The sequence below is a fragment of the Taeniopygia guttata genome, chromosome 4 (genome assembly GCF_048771995.1).
Source record: "Taeniopygia guttata chromosome 4, bTaeGut7.mat, whole genome shotgun sequence".
NCBI classification, from domain to species: Eukaryota; Metazoa; Chordata; class Aves; order Passeriformes; family Estrildidae; genus Taeniopygia; species Taeniopygia guttata.
In genome coordinates this window covers 58,419,681-58,445,537 of record NC_133028.1, presented here as the reverse complement: position 1 = coordinate 58,445,537, position 25,857 = coordinate 58,419,681, and the positions used below count along the sequence as shown (strand labels likewise).

The 25,857-nt window shown below is 37.0% G+C and overlaps 1 protein-coding gene across 3 annotated transcripts in view; it reads left to right on the top strand.

Annotated features, from left to right (window-relative positions):
* TTC29 (tetratricopeptide repeat domain 29) overlaps positions 1 to 25,857 on the top strand; it is a 176,667-nt gene that overhangs the window by 42,835 nt on the left and 107,975 nt on the right. For 2 of the 3 annotated variants that reach the window (XM_030271881.4, XM_032748208.3), the window contains exons 1-3: positions 19,538 to 19,645; positions 22,410 to 22,506; positions 24,915 to 24,998. In XM_030271881.4, the coding sequence (XP_030127741.4) occupies positions 19,636 to 19,645; positions 22,410 to 22,506; positions 24,915 to 24,998 (191 nt within the window). In that variant the 5' untranslated portion in view covers positions 19,538 to 19,635. Of the gene's footprint in view, positions 1 to 19,537; positions 19,646 to 22,409; positions 22,507 to 24,914; positions 24,999 to 25,857 lie in introns of those variants that run through there. The other variant, XM_041715963.2, reaches the window with a different exon arrangement.

Sequence of the window (25,857 nt, the reverse complement as noted above, 5' to 3'; positions counted from 1 at the left end):
CAGCCTTGCATCTGTTAGACCAGAACTACAATGTTAAAAAGATAAAAAACTTATTTGGGCTGGTAAACTGAGCAAACAAAATAGGAGTTAAAGAGAAAACATCTATATATGCTTTTAGACACTAGGTTTTTGAGAGAGGGCATGTCCTAGTGTAAAAGAAATTTAACATACTTTTCCATCGAGTTTTTAAAATAAATTTTAAATTCTCTGTGCATATTTTGGGGTAAATTCAAAATTTAACTCAAATTTGAAAAGCATAGATAGCTTGTTTCTGTGCTATGTCTCCCCCCTCCTTGTTTTTCTTTTTATCTGTTTCTCTTGTTGACAAAAAGTCAACAGCTTTCAGTGTAGTATTTTTCTAGTGTCACAAATGTGACCTTGATCACCCTTTCTTCTGTTAAGTCTTCAGAACCTTCTTGTCACAGCCAGCCATAGTTTTCCAGAATAATACTAAACAGCTTGAGAATTTATTCAGTCTTCAGTTCTAACTATATCTTTTTCTGCTACCTCTGATCAATCTGTCTTGAGTGCTGAATTACCCTGGTGTATTGTTTCCTTTCCTGCCCATATTTCTGAACAAGTCTATTTTAGACAGTCTGTTTCATCAATTTTAACATCAAACTTATCATTACCTGTTTTGTGGAATAAACTTTGTGGAATCCCATAACATCCTAACTTCAGAGCAGCTGTCTACCTAGTAAATTAAAGACACAAATTCATTATCATGTGTCAACACCCCTGGTTAGATAAACCCAGCTGGCTCTGGAAGCAATAGCCCAACAAAGGAGGGTGTAGCATGAGCCTTGTAAGGCAGGAGTGCAGTGGATTGTTTTCCGAGGATCCTTGGAAACACTGCACTTGTCTGTGCAAAGCCAGTACAGCCCTTGATCTGTCCACAGAAAATAAGGACCTGCTCTTCCATGAGGGCCTTATTCAGTGTTCTAGACTAGAAACATCTTTCTTCCAAATTGTATTTAATTCATGCACTGTCTCTGCCACTGCATATCCCACCTAGAGTCCTGAAACAAAAGCATGAGCTGTGAGTGTGGTCAAATATTTTGTTAATAATTTTTTATCACAAAATAACACAGTGCAGAATCATAATTTTTTTACTCAAACATTTTCTGCACTGTTTAGGTAACATCACTTATTTATACTCATAAGAGGATAAATACACCTGCTAAATAAGGCAGAAACAGATGTCCTTTCTTTATGATAACTTTTCTTTCACCTATACAAAGGCATATGACATCTTAGTGCAGAATGACAACACAGTCTTCCCTGTCTGGATATTTCCTTCTCACTCTTCTATCTATTGGTTTACACTTGGAAATAGTTCTATGCAGTCTTTACCTCTCTTCAAAGCCAGATACTGTTCTATGGTTGAGTACTAAACTTTTTACTTTTCTTCTTTTTTTTTTTTTTTTTTTTCCTAGTTGACTATTTGCTGCATTTTAAAGTGCTATTCAAATCTGGAACACAATACGTTGATGAGCTGCTAGATTTAATGTATGCATATAAAACCACATATATATTTATATATGCTAATCCATTTAGGGCACTCCTTATTTAGGAAATGCATTATTAATTATGATCTCAATAACAGCAAAACAACTAAAAATCAATGCACTATGAATAATTCTGAAAGTAAAGATATTTTATTCCCTAAAAATACTTGTTAACAGGTATGAACCCTGAAACATCTGTTTTCCTGACTTACCTTATTTAGAGAATAATTCTGAAAATCTCATTGGTTTCATTTTTTTTTTTTTTCTATCACATGATACAATAAGTGAAAGGAGTTCATAGGCCATGTTCTCAGCTTGTGAAAAATGGCATGGCTAAGTGAGAGATCCTTTATGCTAGCTGAGAATCTAGCCCCACATTTCTAAATGCTACTCATTTAGTATTTAAAACCTATTTTTAATTTAAAGAGAAATTAAGAGATCCAATGAAACTTGGTATACATACACAGGAAGCTGTGAAGCATACTGCCTGTAATTACAAAAATGAAGGTCAGATTAATACCTAATAATTAGTTTTTGCTAGAATAATTTATGTTCCTTCTAGACAAAAGAAACACAAACAATTTCTTATCTGCACTTTAGAATGGAGCCAGGTACAATGCTACATGGGAGTTATTTTTTGCAGTGGAATTTTTAAAATAAAGTATGTAGGGAATTCACTGAAGAGGAGATGCTGCCATATTGTGTTGAAGGCTGAAATAGTCAAGCTAAGAAGCTATGTGTAGAGTTCATAAAGTAGTGGTGAGAGGACAAATCACAGGAAATACGTTTAAAAAATACATCTTGGCAATTGGGAATAAATGAGTCGAAGCTCAGAAGATGTTTTAAACAAAGAGAAGCATCTAAATATAAAAAGATGGAAATCACCCTGAAGGCTGGACTGATTTCAGTGATACAAAACTTAAAACTGCAGAACACCAGCTAATCCTGGGAGGCAAACATGTAGTGGGATTGGTATTTTATTCCCAGAATGACATTGGAAAATAACCTATTTAGGTACTAAATATGGAGATGTTTATGCAAGACCAAGCTAAATTTCTGAGCAGGTTCAATTTTGAGAATTACTGTTAATTAAATATCTACAGGCCGCAGAAGGAAGTTGCAGTACATGGGAATGACAAGTTTTAGGGACAACATCAGAGCCATGAAGTCCAGGGCATGTTACACAAAAGCACGAGTTTCTTCCACACAGCAGGATTCTAACTGAGATCTCATTCAAGATCTTGGACTAAAAGGGCTTGGACTATTAGTGTCACATTATTACGTTTTTCTAAGTCACCTTCAGTTGAGCTAATCTGGCACAAAGAGATTGTGTCTGCATTTGCTATCTTGTCCCATTTCCTCTGGTGCTCCTGCAGTTAATACCACACCAAGGCGTGGGATTTGTAGGGCTTGCTTTGACTTTATCCCTGGCAAAACAGACCTGAATAACTGGGCTGAGCAGCCACTGCTTTTCAGCTTTAAGTCTGGCTACTGGGTTTGGGTGTTTTGCTGGAATGTTTTTTATCAGTGTCATAATTTTAAAATTTTGAATCTAATTCCTCTACCAGCCATAACTGATCATATTCTATAGCAAATAGCTTATATGGAAGCATGAAGTTTTTCACTACACCAAAATCTTTTGGAGATTCTTAAACATAAAGCCTCTGTTCTCCTATAAGTCTACCTGCTCTGCTGGAATTTCCTTCTCAGAAAAAAATTCCATTTTCCAGCACCAGTCAGTCCTTTATCTCAGCTCTGGCAATGCAGTACAGAGAAGGTCAGCTCCAAGCAACACTACTGTGTGTCATTCTCTTGACCTAGGACTGTATCTCTCTTCTCATCTCTGCTGGATGCAGCAGTGCTGGTTTCGCTTCTTTCAGAAGTGGCTTAGGAAGCCACTCTTCTCCATTTCAGAGTCTGCTGCTTTCCTCTCTTTTTTATTTAGGAATGAATAAAGCACAAAGATCAGCACCTCCTTCTAACATGGCAACAATTCCCTGGCACCCAAACAAAAAAAATCAAAGCCACCACTACTAATGTGCTTTTTTGCAACTGAGCTAATATGCTAAAAGGATACTTTGTGTTCCCCTCCTTAAGAGAAATGCCAGATAAAACTGTTACTCTGTTTAAATGGTGCCTGACTGAAGATATTTAACATGTGAACCAGAAAAAAGCAGTAAGAAAATAGCTCCTTTATCAGAACATTCCCACCTGGCAATTCAAACCTATCCTACGAAAACTAGCTGAGAATGGAAAGTCTGTTTACATGTTATATCTGCCCTGGACATCTCACCCTTCATAACTGCCAGGCCCTGTACTTGGCAACTCTGAGATGGGTTCACTGCATATCCAGTTGTATTTACCTGCATTTTCACTCTCCTTTTCTCACACAATACCCCGCCTGACAGTGTTTTTCCTCTCTTTTCTCTCCAGAGGTTTATTCAACAGGTTTCTAATAACTTACACTTTTCCACTAATATTATTCTTCTTTTTCACCTTCTAACTTTCATCCTCCTCCATACTCCATGATGTTTCTTCATTAACCATATTTCTTTGAACTACTTCTTTTCTGTCAGAAGTTTGTTCTCCTTCTTCTCTTCCAATGTTTTTCTCAATGTCAATCTTTATCTTTTTCTGAAAAGTTATCTTGAATTTCCACATACATCCTTTTCCAAAAGATTTGAATTCTTAAAGTGATATCATTGGTCCTCCTAATGATAAGTCTCAGGTCATCTCAAAACAATGAGGGAATAATGTCTACAAATTCACACTAAAATACAGTTTGTCACAGTGGATCTTCTCATGGTTTTAAGTCCCTTCTTGCTTTAAAAGTTCCTTTACTGTATTTAGCTGCATCACCGTGGAGAGGCTTAGCATGAACTGACAACAGTGGATGTTAAAGGCAAATTATGAAATGCACCAGCAATGGTTTCACATCTTACACAGCCCTATACAAGATTATATTACACAAAGTAATCTGGGCATTTTCTCCCCACTAATAACTAGCAGCATCTGACCTGTATAATTAGCAAACAATACGACCATTTTAAATTTCACCACATAATATTTCATTTACTAGCCATGAGTATCTATCTTGTTTTTTAAGATTAGATGAGTCAGTTTTATAGTTGGTGGTTTTGTAACACAACAAAATTCTAGTCAAAATAAGCACAGAACAAGGTAAAGACACTGCATCGCAGAAGAAGGAGCCTTCTACCTCAATGAATAATTCATTTGTGAGCCATGGAGGCCATAAAAATCTGAGAACAATAAATAAACATAATCTGCAGCACAAATCTTGTGCTGAGTAGGGGTTACTCACTTGAGTCCAAAGACAGTGATAACAGTTTGGTTCTGGCTGCCCTGCTGAAAGCTCCAGGACTATGTTAATATAATAAAAGCTGTAATCAGATCCCTTCAACCTCAGGTGCAAAGAAAATGCTGCAGCAGAAAAGCAGCTGTCAATTGTTTCTAAAATAACTGAAGAAAATAAGTAGAACATGTTGCTAATCCAAGCTGATGAGAAGAATGTAGTAAATTAAGAGACCTTTACTCCAAAAAGATCTTCAGTGGCTGGAGGCAATGAGTGTATGAAATTTACTGTGGGCTATAATAATTGCTGCCTGCCCTGGGAAACAGCATCAAGGCCAGAGCAGTCATGGCTCCATGCAAGCACATCCTCTAATTATTGAAAAACCTGTGTGGAGTCTCAATGTTAATCAGTCTCTCAGAGACTTCAGCTTTATGTAGTTAGTGCAGATTTATGGCATTTTTCTTTTCTTGTTATTAAAACTGATATTTCACAAGGAAGAAACTATCTCCAGACAACTGTTAAAATGCAAAGTTTCAGCCATAAAAGAGAACTGCAGAATTATTCTGAGACTGTTCCACAGAGAACCCAAACAAGAAGGCTAAGAAACAAAACATCAAAGACACACGGAAAAATGGGAAAAGATGAGACTTTAAAATATTAACTAAAGATGCAACAGTTGGCCTATAGATTCAAGAGGTTATAGTGTAATTAGTTAAGTGCTTGTTACAATTAGGGAAATAAATAGCGCATATGCTAATGCAACATGAATAATACATAATGATAAAAAATAAAACAAATTGAGAGGTTTGCACAGTCACTTTACCAGAGTAATTTGCATTATTTTGTCAACAATGTACTTATAAAAACAAACACAGAACTTCAAAAATCTATTGCAAGGCCAGAGTTTGCTTCCTTGTATGAGTGCTGCAATAAGAGGATAACGTACAAATTCTGATTATTCCACGGAGATGATTTTATAATATATTTTGGTCCCTAATGTCAGAGCAACTTTAAAACATTATCCACAGTGGTCTTGGACAAATAATATGTTTAATCAATATTTTAGATTTTCTACCAGCTGGGTCTGCATATTTCTGGAAAATAAAGTGGGAAAAGTTGTGTGTCTCAAGATCTTTTCTCTTACTCTTGCATATTACATCAATCCCTACTTTCCAGAAGTACCTGCCACTTCATAAATAGATGAACCCTGGGAGAGTTCACAGAAAAGAAACCATAAAAGTTGTGAACTTCTATGTCACTGACAGGATTTGAGAAGGGCTTGGGGGTGGGGAGGGCAATAGACATGTTATTCACACCTCATTTGGTTGTCATCGTTCTGAAAACTATGAAATAATAGATCTGATTTGTCTACAGATTTTAATTTACTGGTGATGGCTCACTGTGCTCTTCAGTGGCCTAAATTAGCATCAAAATAATCTTTCTGGAAAGATGTGCATAAATACTGCATAAAAACTGACCATAGATTGTACTTATAACCCAAAAGTGGTACATTTATTCTGTCTAGAAAAAGACTGTACAAGAGACCCAATTATCTATATGGGAACAGGAGGTTCAAAAGATGTAACTGGAATAAGCAGTGGGAATGCCCGAATCAGAGCACAAGACTGGAATCAGAAAAGGAGATGCAAACTGACACCTGACATCAGCTCTTTATTCCACTTAAGATGCTAATACTTGAAAAGAAAATAAGGACAAAAATACCATGATCATATGTGCAGGAAAGATGCAGAATCATTTGAAGTACAAAAAATGTTATGCAAAAGCAAGCAATTTGTTCAAGAATTTTCTTATCAATGTAGAAAGCTCTTAGATGTAAAGACATCTGGGACGTTATTTTAGACTGACTTGCAGCTGTAACCTTAACTATGGTCCTATGATAACTTAAATCATGTCATGCACTCAAAAGTGAATCACAGCTGCAGATTTTACTGCCTGATTTACTCTGAAGGGGCCACCAGTTACAACAATGAAAATGCATTAAAGCATTTGAGTGTTTTATTTTCTGTAAAGATTATGACCTAGTCCTAATCACCACCAGAATAAATATTTCTCATTTCTTACCACCAGGATAAATATTTCTCATCAAGATTGAGCTTGAACAAACACCAGCTAATCCTGGGAGGGAAAACATGCAGTGGGATCGGTATTTTATTTCCAGAATGACATTTGAAAAATGTATCCCCAGGTGAAGTCGGCTGTTACCAATGCAACAAATACTGCAATAATTGTGGCAATAGCAAATAGAAATAACAGGGGCAGAGGGAAAACTGTGTGTGCTGCTGTGTTTGTGAGCCAGAGTGTGCTGGGTTTGGCTGCAGCAGAGTTTATGTTCTTCCCAGTGGCTGCTATGGATCTGTGCTTTGGATTTGTGCTGAACATGGGGTTGATAATGTGGAGATGTTTTCTACTGCCATGCTGGCAAGGGGGTGTGGGAAGGTGGGAAGAGACACAGCCAGGACAGGTGACCCCAGCTGACCAAAGAGATGTTCCAGACCATGTGACATCATGCTCAGTATATAAACTGGGAGTGAAAAATGAGAGAGTGGGGGATGTTTGAAGTGATGATGTTTGTCTTCCCAGGTCACCTGTGATGGGTCCCTGCTCTCCTGGAGAGGACTGAACCTGCCTGTCCATGGAAAGCAGGAAATTAATTTCTTGGTTTGCTCTTTGCTTTTTGTGGTTTTTGCTTTCCCTGTTAAACTGTCTTTATCTCAACCCATGAGTTTTCCAGCTTTTACCTTTCCAGTTCTCTCCCCAGTCCTGCTGGTGGGGGCGTGAGCAAGGGGATGCCTGAGGCTGGGTTGCTGGCTTGGGTTAAACAATGACACAAGCAAAAGTAGCTATACCAATTACTAATTACAAATTATAATTCAGATTTCTATCAAAGAATAAAGCCACTGGGTAATACTCAAATTGTTGCATTTTGCACTTTAGATCCACATATCCTTACTGGTGTGAAGTTCTGTTTTGCAGGCATTAGCTACCACTTTCTGCCCTAGTAATAAGATCCACATTCAGAAAAATCTGATGTCTTCCTCACCCTTTTAGAATAACATGTTGAAATGCAGCTGCATGCAGATTATATAGACAGGGAAGTCTAGATTTTCACACTTGTTTCTCTATCTGCATAATTGTATCTTTGCACTTTATTATTTACCTGTTTACCTTACAGCACATTAATTTTAAAACATGAATAACTGAGTTTTACTGGATGAAATATGAAGTACCACCTTTATAAAATACTGTATTCTACATTAATTACTGCAAACTGCAGTATTGGTCTAATTACTTAGATTGTCTGAAATCATTGCTACAGAAAATCCTGTAGTATTAGTTTTAAAGGAGGAGAAATGCTTTGTGTAGGTACATAGAATTTTCAATCCCAAAGCTTTTTTAACTCACAGGAAAATTTACAATAGTTAATCAATTTTATTTCAGATCATACATACCATTAGCATTTATATTTATCCTCTGCTTCAACTTTTATGCAAACATAAAAAAATATAGCGCATCTATTTATTCAACAGTACATTATTGTCAATTACTGAAAATACAGCAGGCAACTTTGAAGATGTAGCAGAAAGTAATTTTTTCTGAAGAATTGTTTCACTGCTTTTCTAACCTGCTAGTTATTTGACTTATAATAATGAGAAATTATCTCGCTGTTTAAAATAAGTACAAATTTTTTTTGGATAAGAAACTGAATAGAATCTTTTAAGACTCAGTGTCAGATTTGATTAGACCTTCTTCACTTACAAATGAAACAGATACAGATAGACTTAAAAATTTTAAATCAAAATTGTTTCATTAAGTGATCAGTGGCTGTATAAGAACATATGTGTGATTTTCATTTTATTTCATTATTTAATGGATCTTCCTTCATTTTATAAACCATCCAAAATTTTATGTTGATATCTTACCTTTGCCACTACTTTTACTAGACATTGTATGTGGTGTCATGATGTGTCTTCATGTATGTAAATAAGTGATCTGAGATGAATTTTTCTTGACTAAATCTTTATTGGGAAGAATAAATTCCTCATGGATATGACTGTATGACCTGCTTTTCTGGGCATGCTAGCCAGTGTTTCTGCATGTTGTCCTACCCTGTTTCCTACTCCTATCTGTATGGACAATGAAATATGTCCCTCTTCAAAAGACACTGTAAAAATACTGATAAAAATATAGTAAGATAAAGACAGCAAAAACAAAGGACTGGTCTTTAAGGGAGAAAGTCCATGTTGCTATGAGTTCTAGAAAAAGAAAAATTTAGCTGTAATGAGGGAAAGGAATGCGAATACTTGAAGGAAAACATAAGGCACAAGGAAGAATCCCCAGCTCTTCAGAAACAAGCCAGGCAGCTGCCTGTATCTCACACCATTTTTTCAGCTCTTTATATTGTTAAAATCAAGGTAGGATCTCTACACTGCCTATTTTTCATACACTTCAGTCATCATATTTCTCTGCTATGATAATTTAAGAACATTTGCCAATTATTTTGCAACTGAGAAAATAAATAAATTCCTGATGGCTCCTGGGGAGCATGTATTCGTAAAGTCTTTTCTGGTTGTGCAGCAGGGACACAGCTCTCAGAGGAGTGTGCAGCACAGGGAAACTGCACACTAAGGCTGAGGCCAAAAGGCAGTGCCTGAACTCTGCTCAGGTTGAAGAGGGCAAGGATTCACTATGAGACCTTGAGGAGAGTTCAGAGGTAAAGTTCACAGGGTGGACAAGAAGGCAGCTGTAAAAATTACAAAATTAGGTTATTATAAGATTACAATGTAGGTCCTTATAAACCTATATTATGCAAGATTCTTAACCCTGACTTTATGTAAATTGTTATGGCAGATAAGAGTGATTCTGCAAAGCAGAAGTATCTTGTCTGAATCCTTCATACTGAGCTCTAGAGACCAGAAATTCCTCTCAACAAATCCAACACAAAGGACAGATGGATGTTGACATTACAGTGTATCATTCAGGAGGAGTTAATGTTGAATTTCATTATGGATATTAGTTTCCAATCTTTCTAGCAGTAAACTCAAATTATTATCTTTACTATTGCCATAATTCATCTCCCAGATGGGCCATGGTACTAAAATATAATTTCAGTTTAACTTGTTCCCATGTACTTAGCTCAAACTGTTTAAATAACATTGTTCAAAGAAATTATCACTAATCACACTGTAAAAACATCTATCTGGCAATTCTTAAGACAAAGCTGAAACTGATGTTACGACATAAAGGTAATGGGTTGTTATAGAATATAGAACCATAGAATGTTAAGGCTTGGATTAAAGATCACCTAGTTCCATGCCACGGCCATGGGCTGGGACATGTTGCACTAGGCGAGGTTGCCCAAGGCCTTATCAAACCTGGTCTTGAATGATTCCAGGGATGGGGTATTCACAGCTTCTCTGGGCAACCTGTGTCAGCATATCACTACCCTCACAATAAAGAATTTCTTCCTAAGATCTAACTAAAATTTCTTTAAATTTTCTAAATTTCCTACCACTGAATTTCCTATCAAAGAGTCCCTCTCTGGCTTCCCTGTAGCCCTGCTGTAGCCAGAAAAGTTGCTACAAGGTCTCCACACAACCTTCTCTTCTGCAGACTGAAAAGCCCAAATTTTCTCAGCCTGCCTTCAAAGGAGAGGTGCTCCAGTCCTCTTAGCAACTTCATGTCCTTCCTCTGGATTTGCTCCAACAGTTCCATGTCCTTCTTATGTTAGCAGCACCAGAACTGTGCTCAGTACTCCATGTTATGAAGGTTTTAAATTCACTATCAAGTCCTAAATAAAGCCACCTTTAGCATCATCCTTTCCGGAGCGGAGAGATTTAAAATTCAGAGCACCTGTAAATTTTTGGAAAATGATGGTCAGGATAGAGCAAGATAGACAACATGTCTGAATTCTCTGCATCTGAAACGGGTGTAAAAATGCTACACAGATGTGTACTACAATTACAATAGTGTGAAGCTTGTCTATGGAAGAATGCCAAACCCAACTGTTTTCAATAAACATGCTCTCCCAAAGCCTAATTAATGAGAGACTGACACAAATGTCTGTTTCACATTTAGGGAAGAATGTGACTCAACAGTTTGGGCCTTGCGGCCACCACAAAACAAAGGCATTTACGTCAAAGCCTACTGCATGTAGATCCAAGTTCTGCTCTTAGCATAATGATACTTTTCTCAGTATTTATGGCCCTCAACTGTCATTTCCAGCTGCTGTCTTCTGCTTTATGCGCCAAAAGATTTTACTTTGACCAGATAAACAAGCAAAATAAGGATAAGGCTAGACTGGACCAGTATTAACTTGAGTTACACTTGACATCCCTGCAAACTGAGGGACAATAAATATCACCTTCATCTGTGAACACTTTGTTTTGAGGCAGATCCATAAAGAATGAGTGAAGCCAGGGGCTTTTGCTGGGAAACTTCTGCTTCCCTGTTCTGGACATCTTGCAGGCAGCTAGAAATCTTCCTCTTCTTTGCATGGTAGTGAAGAAAATAAAGCAAATGTTTCTGATTCCAGTGAAGTGTCATTCCAACAGCATCCTTCACTAAATTCTCTGGCTTTATCAGTTTAGTTATTCTTATTGTATTATCTGGTAATTTAGATACCAGATTAATTTATAACTAATAATTTAGTTCATAGATTAATTTATAACTAATAATTTAGTTATTATAGATTCTTCAGCCTATGTTAGATATTCTCTGTACTCCCCAGAGTTTTGTATTCTGTTTTATACTTCTTCTCTTGTTTTTATCAGTTGTCACCTATTGAGCCTCAGTATTTTACTCTCAGGTACTTCAACTATATATGAATGTGATGTACTTCACAGCAGCTACTTTCCGTTTGCTATCTAAATACTTTTGTAGATGAATGTAGTAACCTACATTTAACCTCACAGGCAGTTGTGCAAACCTACTGCATTTCAGCTTTTGGGTTTTGGTGTGGTTATTTTGTCTGCTTGCTTTTATTTGATAATTGATTTCTAGATGTTTTGGGGGTTTTTATCCTCTGCTTTCCAAATCAAAAATAAAATGGGAAAAGAGGAAAAAAACCCAACTATTTAGGAAAGTCACAGAGCCTATTCCTAAATCTGAAGGGAAAGAGGCTAGATTGGGATATTAGAAGGCTCAACTCTTAAGGTTTAAACATATTGGCTTCCTTGGTGGTGCTCATTTACTTAATTTCAGCAATTTTTTTAAAGAAAATTTCTATTACAGGACAAGGTGCCTTGTCTGGTTTCAATGTCTTAGCAGAAGAAGTACTTATTTGCAAAGCATTGGTAATACCTCACTAGACTGATTTTCAGAAGTGCTTTTATCTCACAATTAAGCAGAATCTGTTTTCCCTGTACTCCTAAAATAAGACACTTTGAAAACAGAGAGGCAAGATCCCTGCTCTAGTATTGCCTACAGAGATAAAAGCCAGGTAAAGAAGGTGGCAGGCATATGAGCTGGCATTAACATTTATAGGAATATCCTTTGACTTATTTCCAGAAAATACCAGCAAACCCTGAGACACAAATATTTGTTTGATACTTTTGTAATTTTTAATGTAAATATAAACACATTGAAGGAAAATCAAGTTTACCTCACATCACACTTCCCTATGCTCCTTAAACACTATGACAGGATAGTGAATAGAATTTACTATCAAGCTCTAATAACTTTGAGGTTGGATCTAAGTCTTATTAATTATATGAAATAAGAATCAGTGCACTACATTATATAAGACAATTTTATTCCTATCAGGGTTGAGTTGTTTTTTTTTTCCCCCTTGGCTACTTGTAAGATATCTTCGCTTCAGTCTATAATATTTAGAAAATGTTCCAGGTAGAAAACATACGCTGAAAAAAAAATTACCTGCCCATAAAGCTTATGGCTGACTACAAAATTTTAAGAATATTCTCAGTTCTTAAATTCACTTCACAGAGCAGATAATTATCTTCTCAAACTCACAAAAGCAGGGAGCTTTTGTGAAAAACTGAATTTTAGACTAATGTAGGTTTCTTAAGCAGTCATTTTACTGCTTGAATCTAAAATTACATTTAATATAATGTGCCAGTATTCAGGAAAACATATAAAGTAATAAGCATATATTCTTGCAGGAAAAAAACCCAGTGCTAGAAGAATAGAAAATAGCTGCATTGGACAAAAATAATGCAAAAGAGAAGCCTTCCATTTATACAAATAATACAACATATTTGTTTGGATTTTTGCTTTTCTGAATTCCATGAGCACCTAACATATCTTTTAGACTATTTTGAAATAATTTTTAAAGTAAATAATTTGGTAGGAATTTTTAAATCAATTGTTAACCCATTATTTGAGTGGCAGTCTGACTAATCAGGAAAACAGCATGAACAAATGGTAAGTAATACAAATCAAAACACATCAGGAAATAAATGTCTGAAAAAAACCCCAGCAATGCACTAGGGAATTCTCTAACTTCAAATGCTGTGCAAATACAGATTGAACTTTAGATGTGTTGTTATTGGTTAAACAATTTTTAATGAAATATACCGACCTATGTGCTCTTAAATGGATAATTTTTGTGCAATGTTATTGTCTCCCAAGGTTTAATTAAATGTTTGCCTTGTGGCTAATCAGCTACAATTAATAAATGAAGCCTATATTCATGTCACTTATAGGGAATATTAAAATGGCCTTCATTGTAATTTCATCATCACTTTCGTGTCTGGTTGATAACAACAGTCTAATGTATGAGAAAGTTCCCCAAAATAATTTGGTGGGGCCACTATGACAAAGTTCCAGTAGTATAATGGACAGGTTTATCACAATGCCTAATTTCAAGTTTGGAGGTAAGTACCCAGAGGTACTGGATGTGTAGGTGTATGCACACAAAGTGCTTTTCACCCCCAAAGTTTCCAAAATTCAATTTAAACACCTACTCTACCAAAAAAGGAGCAACATTTCTTAGCCTTACGGATAGAAAGGAGTTTACACAGTGGAGCATACAGATCCATTAATCACCAGACCTACTGCACCCAAAGGATGTGAACTATCTCTGGCATGACACACCTAAATGTTGCCTTAGACTACGTAAGAACAACACATTATTTTCCTAGACATGACCTTTCCATGCCTTTTCACTCTTGCTACTTTAAGTTATAAACATCTATAGGTAAGCCTTTAAAATGTAGGTGAGCCTCTACTGGGCACTCTCCCATCTGAATACTGATCCTATAAATTGTGGGCTAACAGAGAACAGGCCAAAGGCAATGCTGGCTGTCACTGACACTGTTCCAGAAGTCATCTAGAAAGAGAATTTTAGATCTGCTAACCTCAGAAGACATCTGTTCTCTTTCATTAGCATATTGTTATTTGTTATTTATCATTTACACTGCACTAGTGCACACAGGTCTCAGGGCTGGGCTCCATCACATAAAGGGATCTGTTGCCTGTGCCAGTGTTTTAGATGTTGCCTGCGATAATAATTGCTTTTGTCTTTATCAGTGTTTTAGTTGAGATGCAATCAATGGGTGTGGCCAGAACTAGAAAACAATAATGAAAGAAGAGTTTAATAGCAATTAAGAGCAAACAGTCTTCAGGGACCAAGTGCAGAACTTCAGAGTTTCAGCTTATTGAGGAAAAAAATAATTTATCTGCCAGCTGAATATGAGCATCTCTTGCTGGCAGTCTTTCTTATTATCTCAAATATTTTTTTTCACCAATTTAAGCATAATTTATCATACAAGGAACAGAACTGTACAGGATAATTCTACTGTCATCACTTAAGTCATTCATTTTGATTGCACCTCCCTTGATTTAGTTAGAGTCTCATTCAGCCACAAGTCATACCACGTACAGCATCATGAAATTCACTCAGAGGAGTGTGAAAGACTGCAAATACTGCTGTCTTCCATTAGGATAAAGAAAGGCATAATTAATTGCAGTACAGTAAGAATATTGGCTGCATATTTTGTCTCAGGAAATGAAAACTTATTTAAGAATAACTTATTACTCTTGGGGTTGTAAAGACATCTTTATCTGTACATCACTGTTCTTTTACCCAGGCTTCAATTTATTACAGAATGAAGACTATACAAATTAATGTATTAGGGCTATTTAGCTCAGTTTTTTCATGGAACAGCTTCTCCCAACATACACCAGAATAAACAGATAATCACCAACTGAATGTTGAAAATACAGGGGAGTTTTCTAAATGTGATTACAGTGGCTTTTTCTCTCAGTTACTAATATCAGTTCTACACATAAAACATTTTTTAAATGCTCCATAGGATAAACAGTCATACCCTAATTCTGATTAGAATTTCCCATTCAATCATAAAGGAGACCTTCAAACTCACTTGCCTGAGGCACTGAGAAGCTCCAGGTCTTTGACGCTCATGAAAGAAAGATAACAATCACTCTTCAGGGGAGAGAGATTTTATTATACATACCCCGTGGGGTTTTTTTATCCTTTATCAAACTGCACCTTTGTGGGCCTTTAATTTCTTAATGGGTTGTTTATCCTTTCCCCTATAATTCATGATGATAAACTAGATGTCACAGAGATATTGTTATGGTGATGAAAAAGTTGTTCTGATGAGCTGAGTCAGTGATGTAGTTTGATTAACTTTTTATATAAATCTTTCTAGACAGCTTTCAAAAGAAGGCCAAACAAGTCAGTTGACATTGTAACAAATGTTTCAGTAGGTGGAAATCCATGTGATGCAGAACTATAAAAATACCTGAAATAAGTAAACAGAACCAGGAGGAGATATCGATAGCATAAATTCAATTTTATCATAACATATAAAGTGCATGCTGGGGCACTTTTTTCTGTAATGCATGTAGAATATTGAGCTTACAATGGCATGATATAAAGACTTAACAGCATGACTTTTGCAAAGCTGTATTATTTGCAATTCCAACATTCACAATTAAGTTTATTAGGTGCTCTCAGGGAAATGCCAAGAAAATCTATGTACACTGATTGCTACCTGGTAGCACACTCAGTGTTGCCCTCCTCCAGTTCCCTGGTTTTGTATTATTAACAGTTTGGCCATTTCTCCTTTTCTTTCTTCATACTTTTCACCGTGATACTTTAGTTTTCACCAAGCCTCTCCCTCTTCTCTCCTTTCTAAAGCGAAGGACTGGAGACACTTAGGTTTGAGGCATTTTTGTGTAGTGGACAGGTGGATAAGTAACAGGAAAATCAGAACTACCAGGGGCCAAAGATGAGCAGTTAGGCAGGAATCAAAACACTTATTTTTTTGATGAGCAGTATTCAGGTATTGAGGAGTATCCAGATATGTCCTGGTAAGTTTTGGACATTGCCACATTTAAGCACAGCAATTCATTTTTCGTGTAACCGTTAAAGGTGCACAAACATATTTCCTGAGGGTACCAGCTACTCATAGTGTAACCACTATATTATATATATATATATAATACATTGCACTTTTTGCCTCTCTAGGTTACATTTTTGAATATGCCAATGTCTGAAATAATTTTTTTTTCAAACAAATTAATTCTTCACACAGTTTTTGCAAAAAGCATCTGCTATAAAATAATGTCATTCCTCATTCCTTGGACATTATCATTGCTTATAGAATTGGGAGAAAACCTACCCTAATGATAGGAACAAAAAAGTGCTAGCAATTGAATTTTTTTTCTATGGACTGACATCCTTTCTCTTCAGGACTTGCAGGCCAAACATTTCTAGGCAAATTAAATTGGTGCCAGAACACAGCAGTGTAATAGGAGCTGGTTTCATCCTTAACCACAGAAAGGCTACTGCCTCTTTATATTACTATAGAGATGTACACTGCCTTTGATTCTCTGCTAAAGAGTGTTCTCTCTAACTTACATATTGTTTGGCATGCAGGATCCTTTGAACACATCTCCATAGAAAAATTTTTACTTTGCTTCCAAGTAAAATGAATTATATATGTTTAACACAGGAGATGTAGCTATGGTGTAAATGTCTGCTTGTGAAGTACTTCAGATATCATTCCAGAATATTAAGAGTAATTTTTAATCTGCTAGTTTTTCTTTTCAGTTTTTACAAGGTTTTTTTTGTAAGTTTATGTACAGGATACAAATAATTGTATAATTGAAGTGTTTAATCCAAAATGCCAAATGATAGTAAGTCAAATGCTTTACTGAAGTCAAATTAAATTACATCAATAAGCAAAACCTACACCCTCATTAAGACAGCGAAGTCTGATTGCCAGGCTCTATTTTTCTGCCAGGATATAAAGATTTTTTAGCAGGAGTCCACAGTAATTGGAAATGTCTTTCTTCTTTGAAATTATTTGTTAACTGAGTAAACAATATTGTCTATTCCACATTTTGCCTGATCAGTGTCACACTGGTAAACTATTATTATCCCATTTATTCTTTAAGGTACTAGAACAATACTAGCTTCACCTTCCTTTAAAAAGTCTTAGTGTTTCAAGAACTTCTGAATATGAACATTGATAGACATGTTCATTCCAAAAGCTTTAATGGCAGTTTTCTTTCAGTAACTGAACCATTCTCCCACATCTTTGAATAGAAAACAACTCTTCAACATATTTACCAACATATTTACATCTGCTGCTGTCTTCCCAAATGACAGAACAAGTATGTGTATCTTTAACATTTGAAGTTTGTTACTGATTAAGGTTTAAGCACTCATCTTTGGGTATTAATAGGGTCTTCCTACTATTCAGATAATTTTCTCTATTCTATAGTTGCAAAACCCCTCCAATTTCCTCATTTTAACTCAGTTGACCATATGTGCATTTCCATCATAACCTTTTACTTGCCACAGCAATTTTCTACAATTCCTACCTTTTTCAGTGTACATGAATGACACCACATTTTTTCTCCAGCTTTGCAGATGTTTGCCTTGTAAACCACCCTGGCTTTTCAGCAAACATATTCCTTAGTTGTGGCGTTCTGGCTGAGTGGGTATCTGCTCTACCACCCTTAAACCACTTCCAATCACTATTCTCCCACTCCAGATTAAATTTCTTCTCCCAACAGACTTACCTTATAATAATATTCACCTTTATAAAATTAGCACTTCCAAAGGATGAAGTATATGTATTATTGGCTGGGACTTAATTCTGTTTGCACATATCAAATGTGATCAAATAATTATCAGTTATACCTAAGCTATGGCTAATTTTTAGTTCTGTGATCAATTCCTTTTCATCTGACAAGATGAGGTCTAATATAGAATTCCTCTGTGTTGGATGCAACATTTTTTGAGTTAGGAAATTGACATTTTAAATATTTTGAAATTCCAAGTACATTGTAACACTGGCAGCATGAGACCTTCAGCATATGTCATTCAGACTGAAATTCACTCAGTACATCAGTGCTTTCCCTTTGTGTTGTGGGTGGGTACGGCATAGGTCATGCTGTTCTCTAGTGTGATTTGATATCAGCTAAGTACCCTGTCAGCTTCTGACTTATCCACTTGAACACTGACCCATAAACATGCAAGATCCTTTGTTTCCGATTGCCATCAACTGAGAAACGGGTAATGCCATTTTTTAAGTGCTTTCTGTCCACTTGATACTTCCAAAATAGATTATAGCAATTGATTCTGACATTCCTGTTTTTCCGAACAGTTGTAGCAATAAAAACTAGGTCAAATCTGTACTAAAAAAATGATCTCTTGCCAGTGTCAAGTTTCCAACACAAAAAGAGAAGTCACTGAAAAATCTCTGCTATTTATATTCTGTAACATCCCAATTGAGTTTCTCTTACAGATTTCATTTGCACTTAGCAAAAGTTCATTGATTCCTTCCCAATATTTCCATTTCTGACCAGTCCCCAGACACCCAAGCAGGCCAGCCCCTTAGAACAGCTCCTTTGTGACAGTAAATTAAGCAGCAAACCCTCACCAACAGAAAGTGAGGACATTTTTCACAAACAAAATGCCTTCATGTTGTCACTTACTCAGAGATTCAGTCTAATGTGTTTTTCTACTTGCTCTTTCCCTTACTCAGAAGTCCTGAAGGACTTCAGGAAGGCTCAGAGGTCCTGAAAGGATGGAGGGCAACAAAGATGATTCAGGGACTGGGTCTTGCAAGTAAAGGCTGAGAGAGCTGAGCCTGTTCAGGCTGGGAGACGACTGGGAGGGGACCTCATGAAAGTCTGTCAGTATCTGCAGGAGGGATGCCAAGAGGATGGACCAGGCTCTGCTTCGTGCTCTGCTGAGCAATAGGACAAGAGGCAACAGAAGAAACTGATGCACAGAAGTTCCACCTGAATATGAGGAAGAACTTCTTTCTGTGTAGTGACCACACACTGAAACTGATAGTCCAAAGAGACTGTGGCCTCCCTCACTGAGATATTCATGTGCTCTGGGACAACACGGCTGAAGCAGGGAGGTCGGACCAGATGACCCACTGCAGTCCTTTCCAACCCTAGCCATTCTGTGATGCTGTGAAAGAACCTGCTCACTGCAGGTGACCCTTTAGCATCTGAGAGATTGCCACACTTCCTTAGTGCTTGCCAGCTTCAGAAACTCTCTCAGCTTTGCGGGATGCTCCCGTTTGAGGCAGCTCTTTCGGAGCTCACCTGAGCTCAGGAAAGCACGCCAACACCTCTGCCCGTGCCGATTTCTCACAGCCCCAGCGCTTTCCACGGCCCAACCCGGCTCCACCGTCCCCCGAGCCCGCCGGGAAGGGGTGGGACGGTCCCTGAGGGCTCCGGGACCACCCCCGGCCCCAGCGCCGCCCGGCGCCGTCGCCATGGCGAGGTCGCGGCGTCCCGTGACGGGCCGGGCCGGCGGAGAGCCCGTCCTGCGGCCGCGCCATGAGCCCAGGTCTGTGTCCCGGCTGATGGGGTGCATTTATCGGTACCGGAGCCAAGGGCCAGGGTATTAGCGGGACAGGTGAAGGCACACGCTGAGGTGTCCCGGGGCGGTGGCTGGTGACAGCCAGGCAGCAGCGGATGGCGGCTGAATTCCCAGAGCCGCGGGGATGGAGGGCATGGAGAATACGGGCCCGGCTGAGGCCGTGACCTTGTCCAGGTCACTTGGAACAAATAGCATCTATCACGCTGGCTGTAGATTTCAAAAATGTATTATTCGTTTTTATTTTTTTAATCAATTTGCACTATGACTTTCAGTGTAAATAAGCAGCGTGCCAGTAAGTCCGTCCTGCCACATTCTGATGTCCCTTTATTTTATGAGGTGCCAAGTAGCAGCAGATACGCCCACAAAGACAGACGTGTGGTGTATCCATCCCTACTTCCTCACCTCCTTCCCAAGAAGGGGAATCCTCAGCCTCCACTTAATACCTCAGAAAATGTGTAGGAAGAGCAAAGGGGCAGCCAACAGGTTTCCCAAAAGGTGCTGGGAAAGGCACCATTGCTCTCAGCTACCAGCTGGTGTTTTACCTTCAGCTTCAGTGCGCCTTGGAGCAATTACAGACCATGGGGAGATTACCTCCATTGTCGGATTAAGTGAAGCACTTCTTTAGAAACAAACTACACCACCTCATATTTTGCTGAATTCTGTGGGCGTTTGATTAAATAAGTGGCTTAGACTTTATAATAAAGGAGCAAGATGTAAAGTGGACTTTAAATGACTAGTAATGAAATTTACATGACTGAAATAGCATGGGTTTCAGAAGGATGTGTTGCTGTTGCCTTCTGTCATGTCCCTGTGGTTGTAATTTAACTGTAAGAATTAGTTACCTTGGAAATGAGGGAAATACACCTTCAATTTCACTCTGAAAGCAATCTCCCACATCTAAAGTAAAAGTTCAGTTTGCATTATTATGAAGCACCTTTATTTTCCTCTCCCAAGCTTTGAGTTTGAAATAGGAGCCAGGGCAGTATTTTAGTCTTTGTGAGGCAGAAACATGCTAAGAAAAAATGTCTGCATATGTGCCTGATGTGAGACCTGTATGTCTGATAGCCTCTTTTCCCATAGATTTGATTTCTGTGTGTTGGGAACATGGAGTGTGTGAGCCAAGAACTTGTCGTGTACTCCAGCCAGGTGCTTTGTGGCAGTCCCCAAATTACAGCTCCTTATCAATAGCTTTCCGTGGCTGCAGTGGCTCTGTGGGGGTCTTCTTTCAGCTGCTTCCCCCCACTTTTCTGCCCCATAGCTGTAGTCAGCCCCCCTGCCTTGCCAAATTCCTCAGCCTCCACTAAGGCATGACTCTGTTCATTTTCCCACTTAATGCCTCACAACAAAGAAGCTTGTAGAAAGCTTTGCATCTTCTCTGGACTTCAATATTATTGTTCCAAAGTAAATTACTATTTCTCACTGAATAAGATCTTCCTAAAAAGAGGTTTTCCTTTCTATATAGTTTTTGTATACAAACCTGTCATTCTCTGTGAGAAGTGTAATCTTTTATAGTGATGAATTACCCATATGTTTTTTTGCTCAATTTATTTTTTTGTTTGTTTTCTAGGACACACTTCTGTTAAGTTTTGCTGCCTCTAATTGCAGACCAGTTTATCTATAAGTAATATCTATTTTCTTTCTATAAAAAACATTATCATTAGTATGAGGCCCAAAAGAATGACTTAGGAGAAATAATCCTATCCTGTCATCCTTCCAAATTATAATTCTCCTTATTATTCAATTCTAAGTAACACAATTTTAAAAACCACAGCAAAATACTGCATCAATGAAATGGCTTTTGATCCCAGAAAGACTTATAAAATATCTGCTAGTCATTTGTTACTGATCATTCAGTAGCAAATTGATTCATATCTAATACCTATTTCCCAAAAAATAAATTTCCTTTCACTAAATGTAGCAAATAGTTAAATTCTTTCCTCCACTCTTATTATATTCTGTTTTTCCATCCCTATTAAAAGTTTATGCCTTCAGGCCTACCAGCAGGGCATGCAATACCTACATTAAACCAAATTTAAAAGTAAGGGTGCTCCTGCTGCTAACGTCTTCAGATCACAGACATGCAAAATGAAGGAACTGGCAGCTGAAACTTTAATGGTTGGAAGTGTAGACTGAATACTTGGGGAAAAAACACAGTAGCTCTATATGACAAAAAAGTCCTATTAGCATTTATGTACTTCAAGATGACAAGCTAGACAATTCTGTGAGGCTTTGGCTTTTGTTTTAAATAAAGCCCTGTGTTGTAAGTATAGCATTACTTACAATATTTTCCTTCAAAAGCTTGTTTCTAGTATGATTATGTAGGATTTTGAACATTAACACAGTGCCTGTCGTTGCTTTGCACCCTGTATATTCCATCATCTATCCATGTTGTATATTAACTTAAAATATTATCAGTACTTGTACCTAGATAGCTTAAGGAAGTAAATGAGATAGCTCAGGGGAATCCCGTGCAGGTATGTGTACCTGAATCAGCTGTCCCTATGGAAAGCAAAAGCACCTCAGTGAAAGAGAAAAACCCATGTAAAGTTAAATAATGACCATTCCTTTCTGAATTACTGAAGTAATGCTGTGATTTGTGTGGAGCTGGAGTTGGATTTTAATGCACTGAAATAACAGAGAGTGGCCTGGGAAGCAGCACGAGAAGGAAAAGAAACCACATTGCTGTGAGGAGGTTGTTTCAAATAATGTTGGTTTTGTTTGTTTGTTTTAGTTAAAATGAGCGTGTTGCCTCAAGCGGTACTCCAAAGCCCAGGGGAACATCCCAAGTTCATAGAGCAGCATCTTTGCCCCCCATTAGACTTTGCAAGGTAGGTACCTCTTCTCTTTCAAAGCATCATTTTTGCTGTGAACAGCTTCAATCGGCTGTGCCAAGGTGACAAATTATGTTTGCTCTTTTGCAATATTTAAAACTACAAAAATCATAGACAAGGAAATTCTCTCTTAGGAAAGTTCCACAATTAAAAGAGGCAAAAAAAAAAAAAAGAAGGTGTCTACTGGATTAAAATTGATTTCTTGTTAACAACTGAGTGATTTAAAATTAAATAGGAGGCAACTTAAAGGTGAAGTCGACTCTTTTTGTACACTTTATGAAGTACTGTGAGTCATTATGGAAACACCAGAGAAAAAGGGATAAACTCGCTTGGAAAAGGCAAGTGACAACCTCTGGAAGAAAAGAAATGGTGCCTTTTAGCAAATGCCATCCTCATCTCAATTCTGTAAAAAGAAACGGTGTCCATTCCAAGTCACAGTTTCTTTTCTTCACATTGATTAATCGATTTATTAATTTTAATGTTTTTAATTCTCATTGCATATAGGAAGCCAGAATGATTTTCCTGAGTTGATGTAATTTCCTAGTGTATTTTTTTCTAAGTATTATCTGCCCATGTTTTCCAGGTTATTGCTATGCTAGCATCATCAATAATAACAGCCAGGGTGAGATGAGTACTTTTTTTTTGGTTGGTTGGGGTTTTTTTTTGGTTGGTTGTTTTTTTTTGTTATTTTTAGTAAACTCAACTCTTTATGATGGATGACCATGTTTGTAGTTGCATCAGTCAGGTTATTAGTTTGCAAGTTTTTGCTTATGGTTTTTTTTTTCCCTTGGCTGTAGTTTTCTTTAAGTTTGTGGGTTTTACCAATCAGATGTCAGAAATGCATACTTTGGCTATAAGGCAGGTGGCATTTTAAATTGTATATGATTCTAAGGGGTTTCCCCCTAATTTTTTAAAAATGTATTTATTAAGATATCCTTGTAAAGACAATGGAAAGGCATTAAGCTTTCCTTTATTTCATTTTGAGATGCTTTTTAACTGCAGTGTGGATTGAATTGCAGCAAGCTGATAGGAATTTGCCTGTTGTAGTTCACTATTTCAATTTGGGGGTTTTGACTTTCTCTCCCTTCTTCCAAATTTAAAAGTAAGGGTTTCTTCCTGAATGTTGATTATTCTGGTGTGAAAATTCTGATATTGAATACATTTTGGTGTTGATTATAAGTGAATTTTCATGTCAGTATCCATAAGGTGTACATCAGCAGCAAGTCCTCTGGATTGTGTTAAGTGCAGCCTCGAAGCACAAGCCTCTGCTGGTGCCACTCAGCAGCAGCAAATTCTGGAACAAATTTAAAGGCACTAGTTGTGAGGAATGTTTTCACTGTTACATTGTTTTAAATACAGATATGTCAAAATATCTCTGCTTTGCTTAGCTATTTTGTTTTCATTTAAATGAACTTTGTGAAATGTCTCCAGTGTTCTCAGAGCAATAAGGAGTATGATGCTTATAATAGCTAACATTATGAAAAGAGTTTACTCTCATCACTGTAATGAAAGACAGCAGTGTAATACAGACAGAGAAAGAATGGATTTATGTGGAACACTAATGCTACATTTCTTTTATCTTTGAGTGATTAACCAGACAATCTTTCTGCTCTTTCTCAGAAGGATAAAAATAAATTCACATTACTTTTATAAAGATAACATCCTCTACAGTTGGGATATCAGATTCTATTTATATACACCCCATGGTCAGTAAGTGCATATTAGCCTTTCCAGGCATCAGAGTGGAGGTGCAAAGATATGGTGGCTGAAGTGAAAGGTGAAATGGTGCACAGTTCAAGTTTTAAACCTAGATCCACACATCCTGAAATTTGCTCTTTATTTTGATGGCCTTTGGATTATCCCCTCAGTGGAGCACCTTTTGCATTATGCCACTCAAACTGTGGAAAGCCAGGAGCAGTATTAAAAGATTGCATTGCACCAAGGAAAACATTTTGAGTTGGATTTGGGAATTGTTTTCTTGATTTGCTTTTGGTTTTAATTTTGAAGAAGCTAAATATGAAATAGATTGTACCATTCTAGTCCATACGGATAATACAAAAATATAACTGTTCTGATTTAGGAAACAGTTTAAATATGGATAGCTTAATCAATTATTACTGATTTAGCTAATACACAATTTCTTCTAGTTTAGACAGAAATATCAGATAACCAGATCCCCTGAAAGCTTATATTACCCCTGATTTCTTTCAGAAATGAAGATTTGAACTAGCTACAGACCAAAAAATTAAAAAGATATTTGTATGTACTTATAGAATATCTGATATATTACTTTGTCAATATTTCGCTGTTTAGCTGTACTTGGTGATGATAATATATTATACATGCTGCAGAAGTCTATGTTGCACCTTACACTGTTTCTTTTAATTTTTTTCATTTAAATTTAGGATTCATTTGATCAAAGACAAAGATGCCATAGATGATTATTTGGCGAAGAATATCAAAGGAGTGTCAACACAAGAAGCTGCTGCGTAAGTTGGCTTTTTTGAGGCATTTTAACATCCATAAGTTTATTGTTTCCTTTGTTTCTAGTCCTCATAGTAATTTAAATTTAAAGTTCCCTAGGCCCTACCCTTTCTAGTGGAACTTGGCATTTAAAAATTGAATTTGATATTAAATAATGATATTTCATTTCTCTTGATGTTAAATATATCAAAGCATTTATCTCCTTGGTTTTACTAATTTGTATATTTACCAATTAGATCAGATTTGTGACATTATTGTTAAGATTGTGTTAGTAATTATATTGTGCTGCCTTTTTTTTTTTTTTTTTTCCCTTCTCTTTGTTTTTTTTTCTGAGCCTTTGTAAAATATCTCCTTTGGGGTAGGAGCTAAGTGTACCGACATACACATTCTTGTAATTTTGAATTACTATTTTGCCAAGCCCAAGTGCTGACTTCTGTGGTGAAGCATTTAATACCCCATTAGTTATTTAAAAATGCAGTGAATGAAGAAATCTAGATAACTTTTGATTTCTTACAGCTGAGGTATTTACATTTAGAAGTTACAAGAGATTATGACTGACTTATTCTTCCGGAGTCAATTTTAACAGATCTGGGGTTCAGCACCATCAAAATTAATGAAAGAATTCTAACAAACTGGATTGCTGGTTGCTTCAGTGAGCTGATTTATTTATTTCAATATTTAAATAATAAAAGGATGCATACACAAGGGCTCTAGGCACCTTAATGATGAATATTGCAAGATCACCCTTGCAGCGTAAAAACATTCTATCAGTCAGACAGGAATTCCACCAGCTAGTTTCTTGCAAAATATGCTTCTTTTCTCCTTCCTAGCCTTAGAATGTGCCTGCAAACCTTCCCTAAAAAC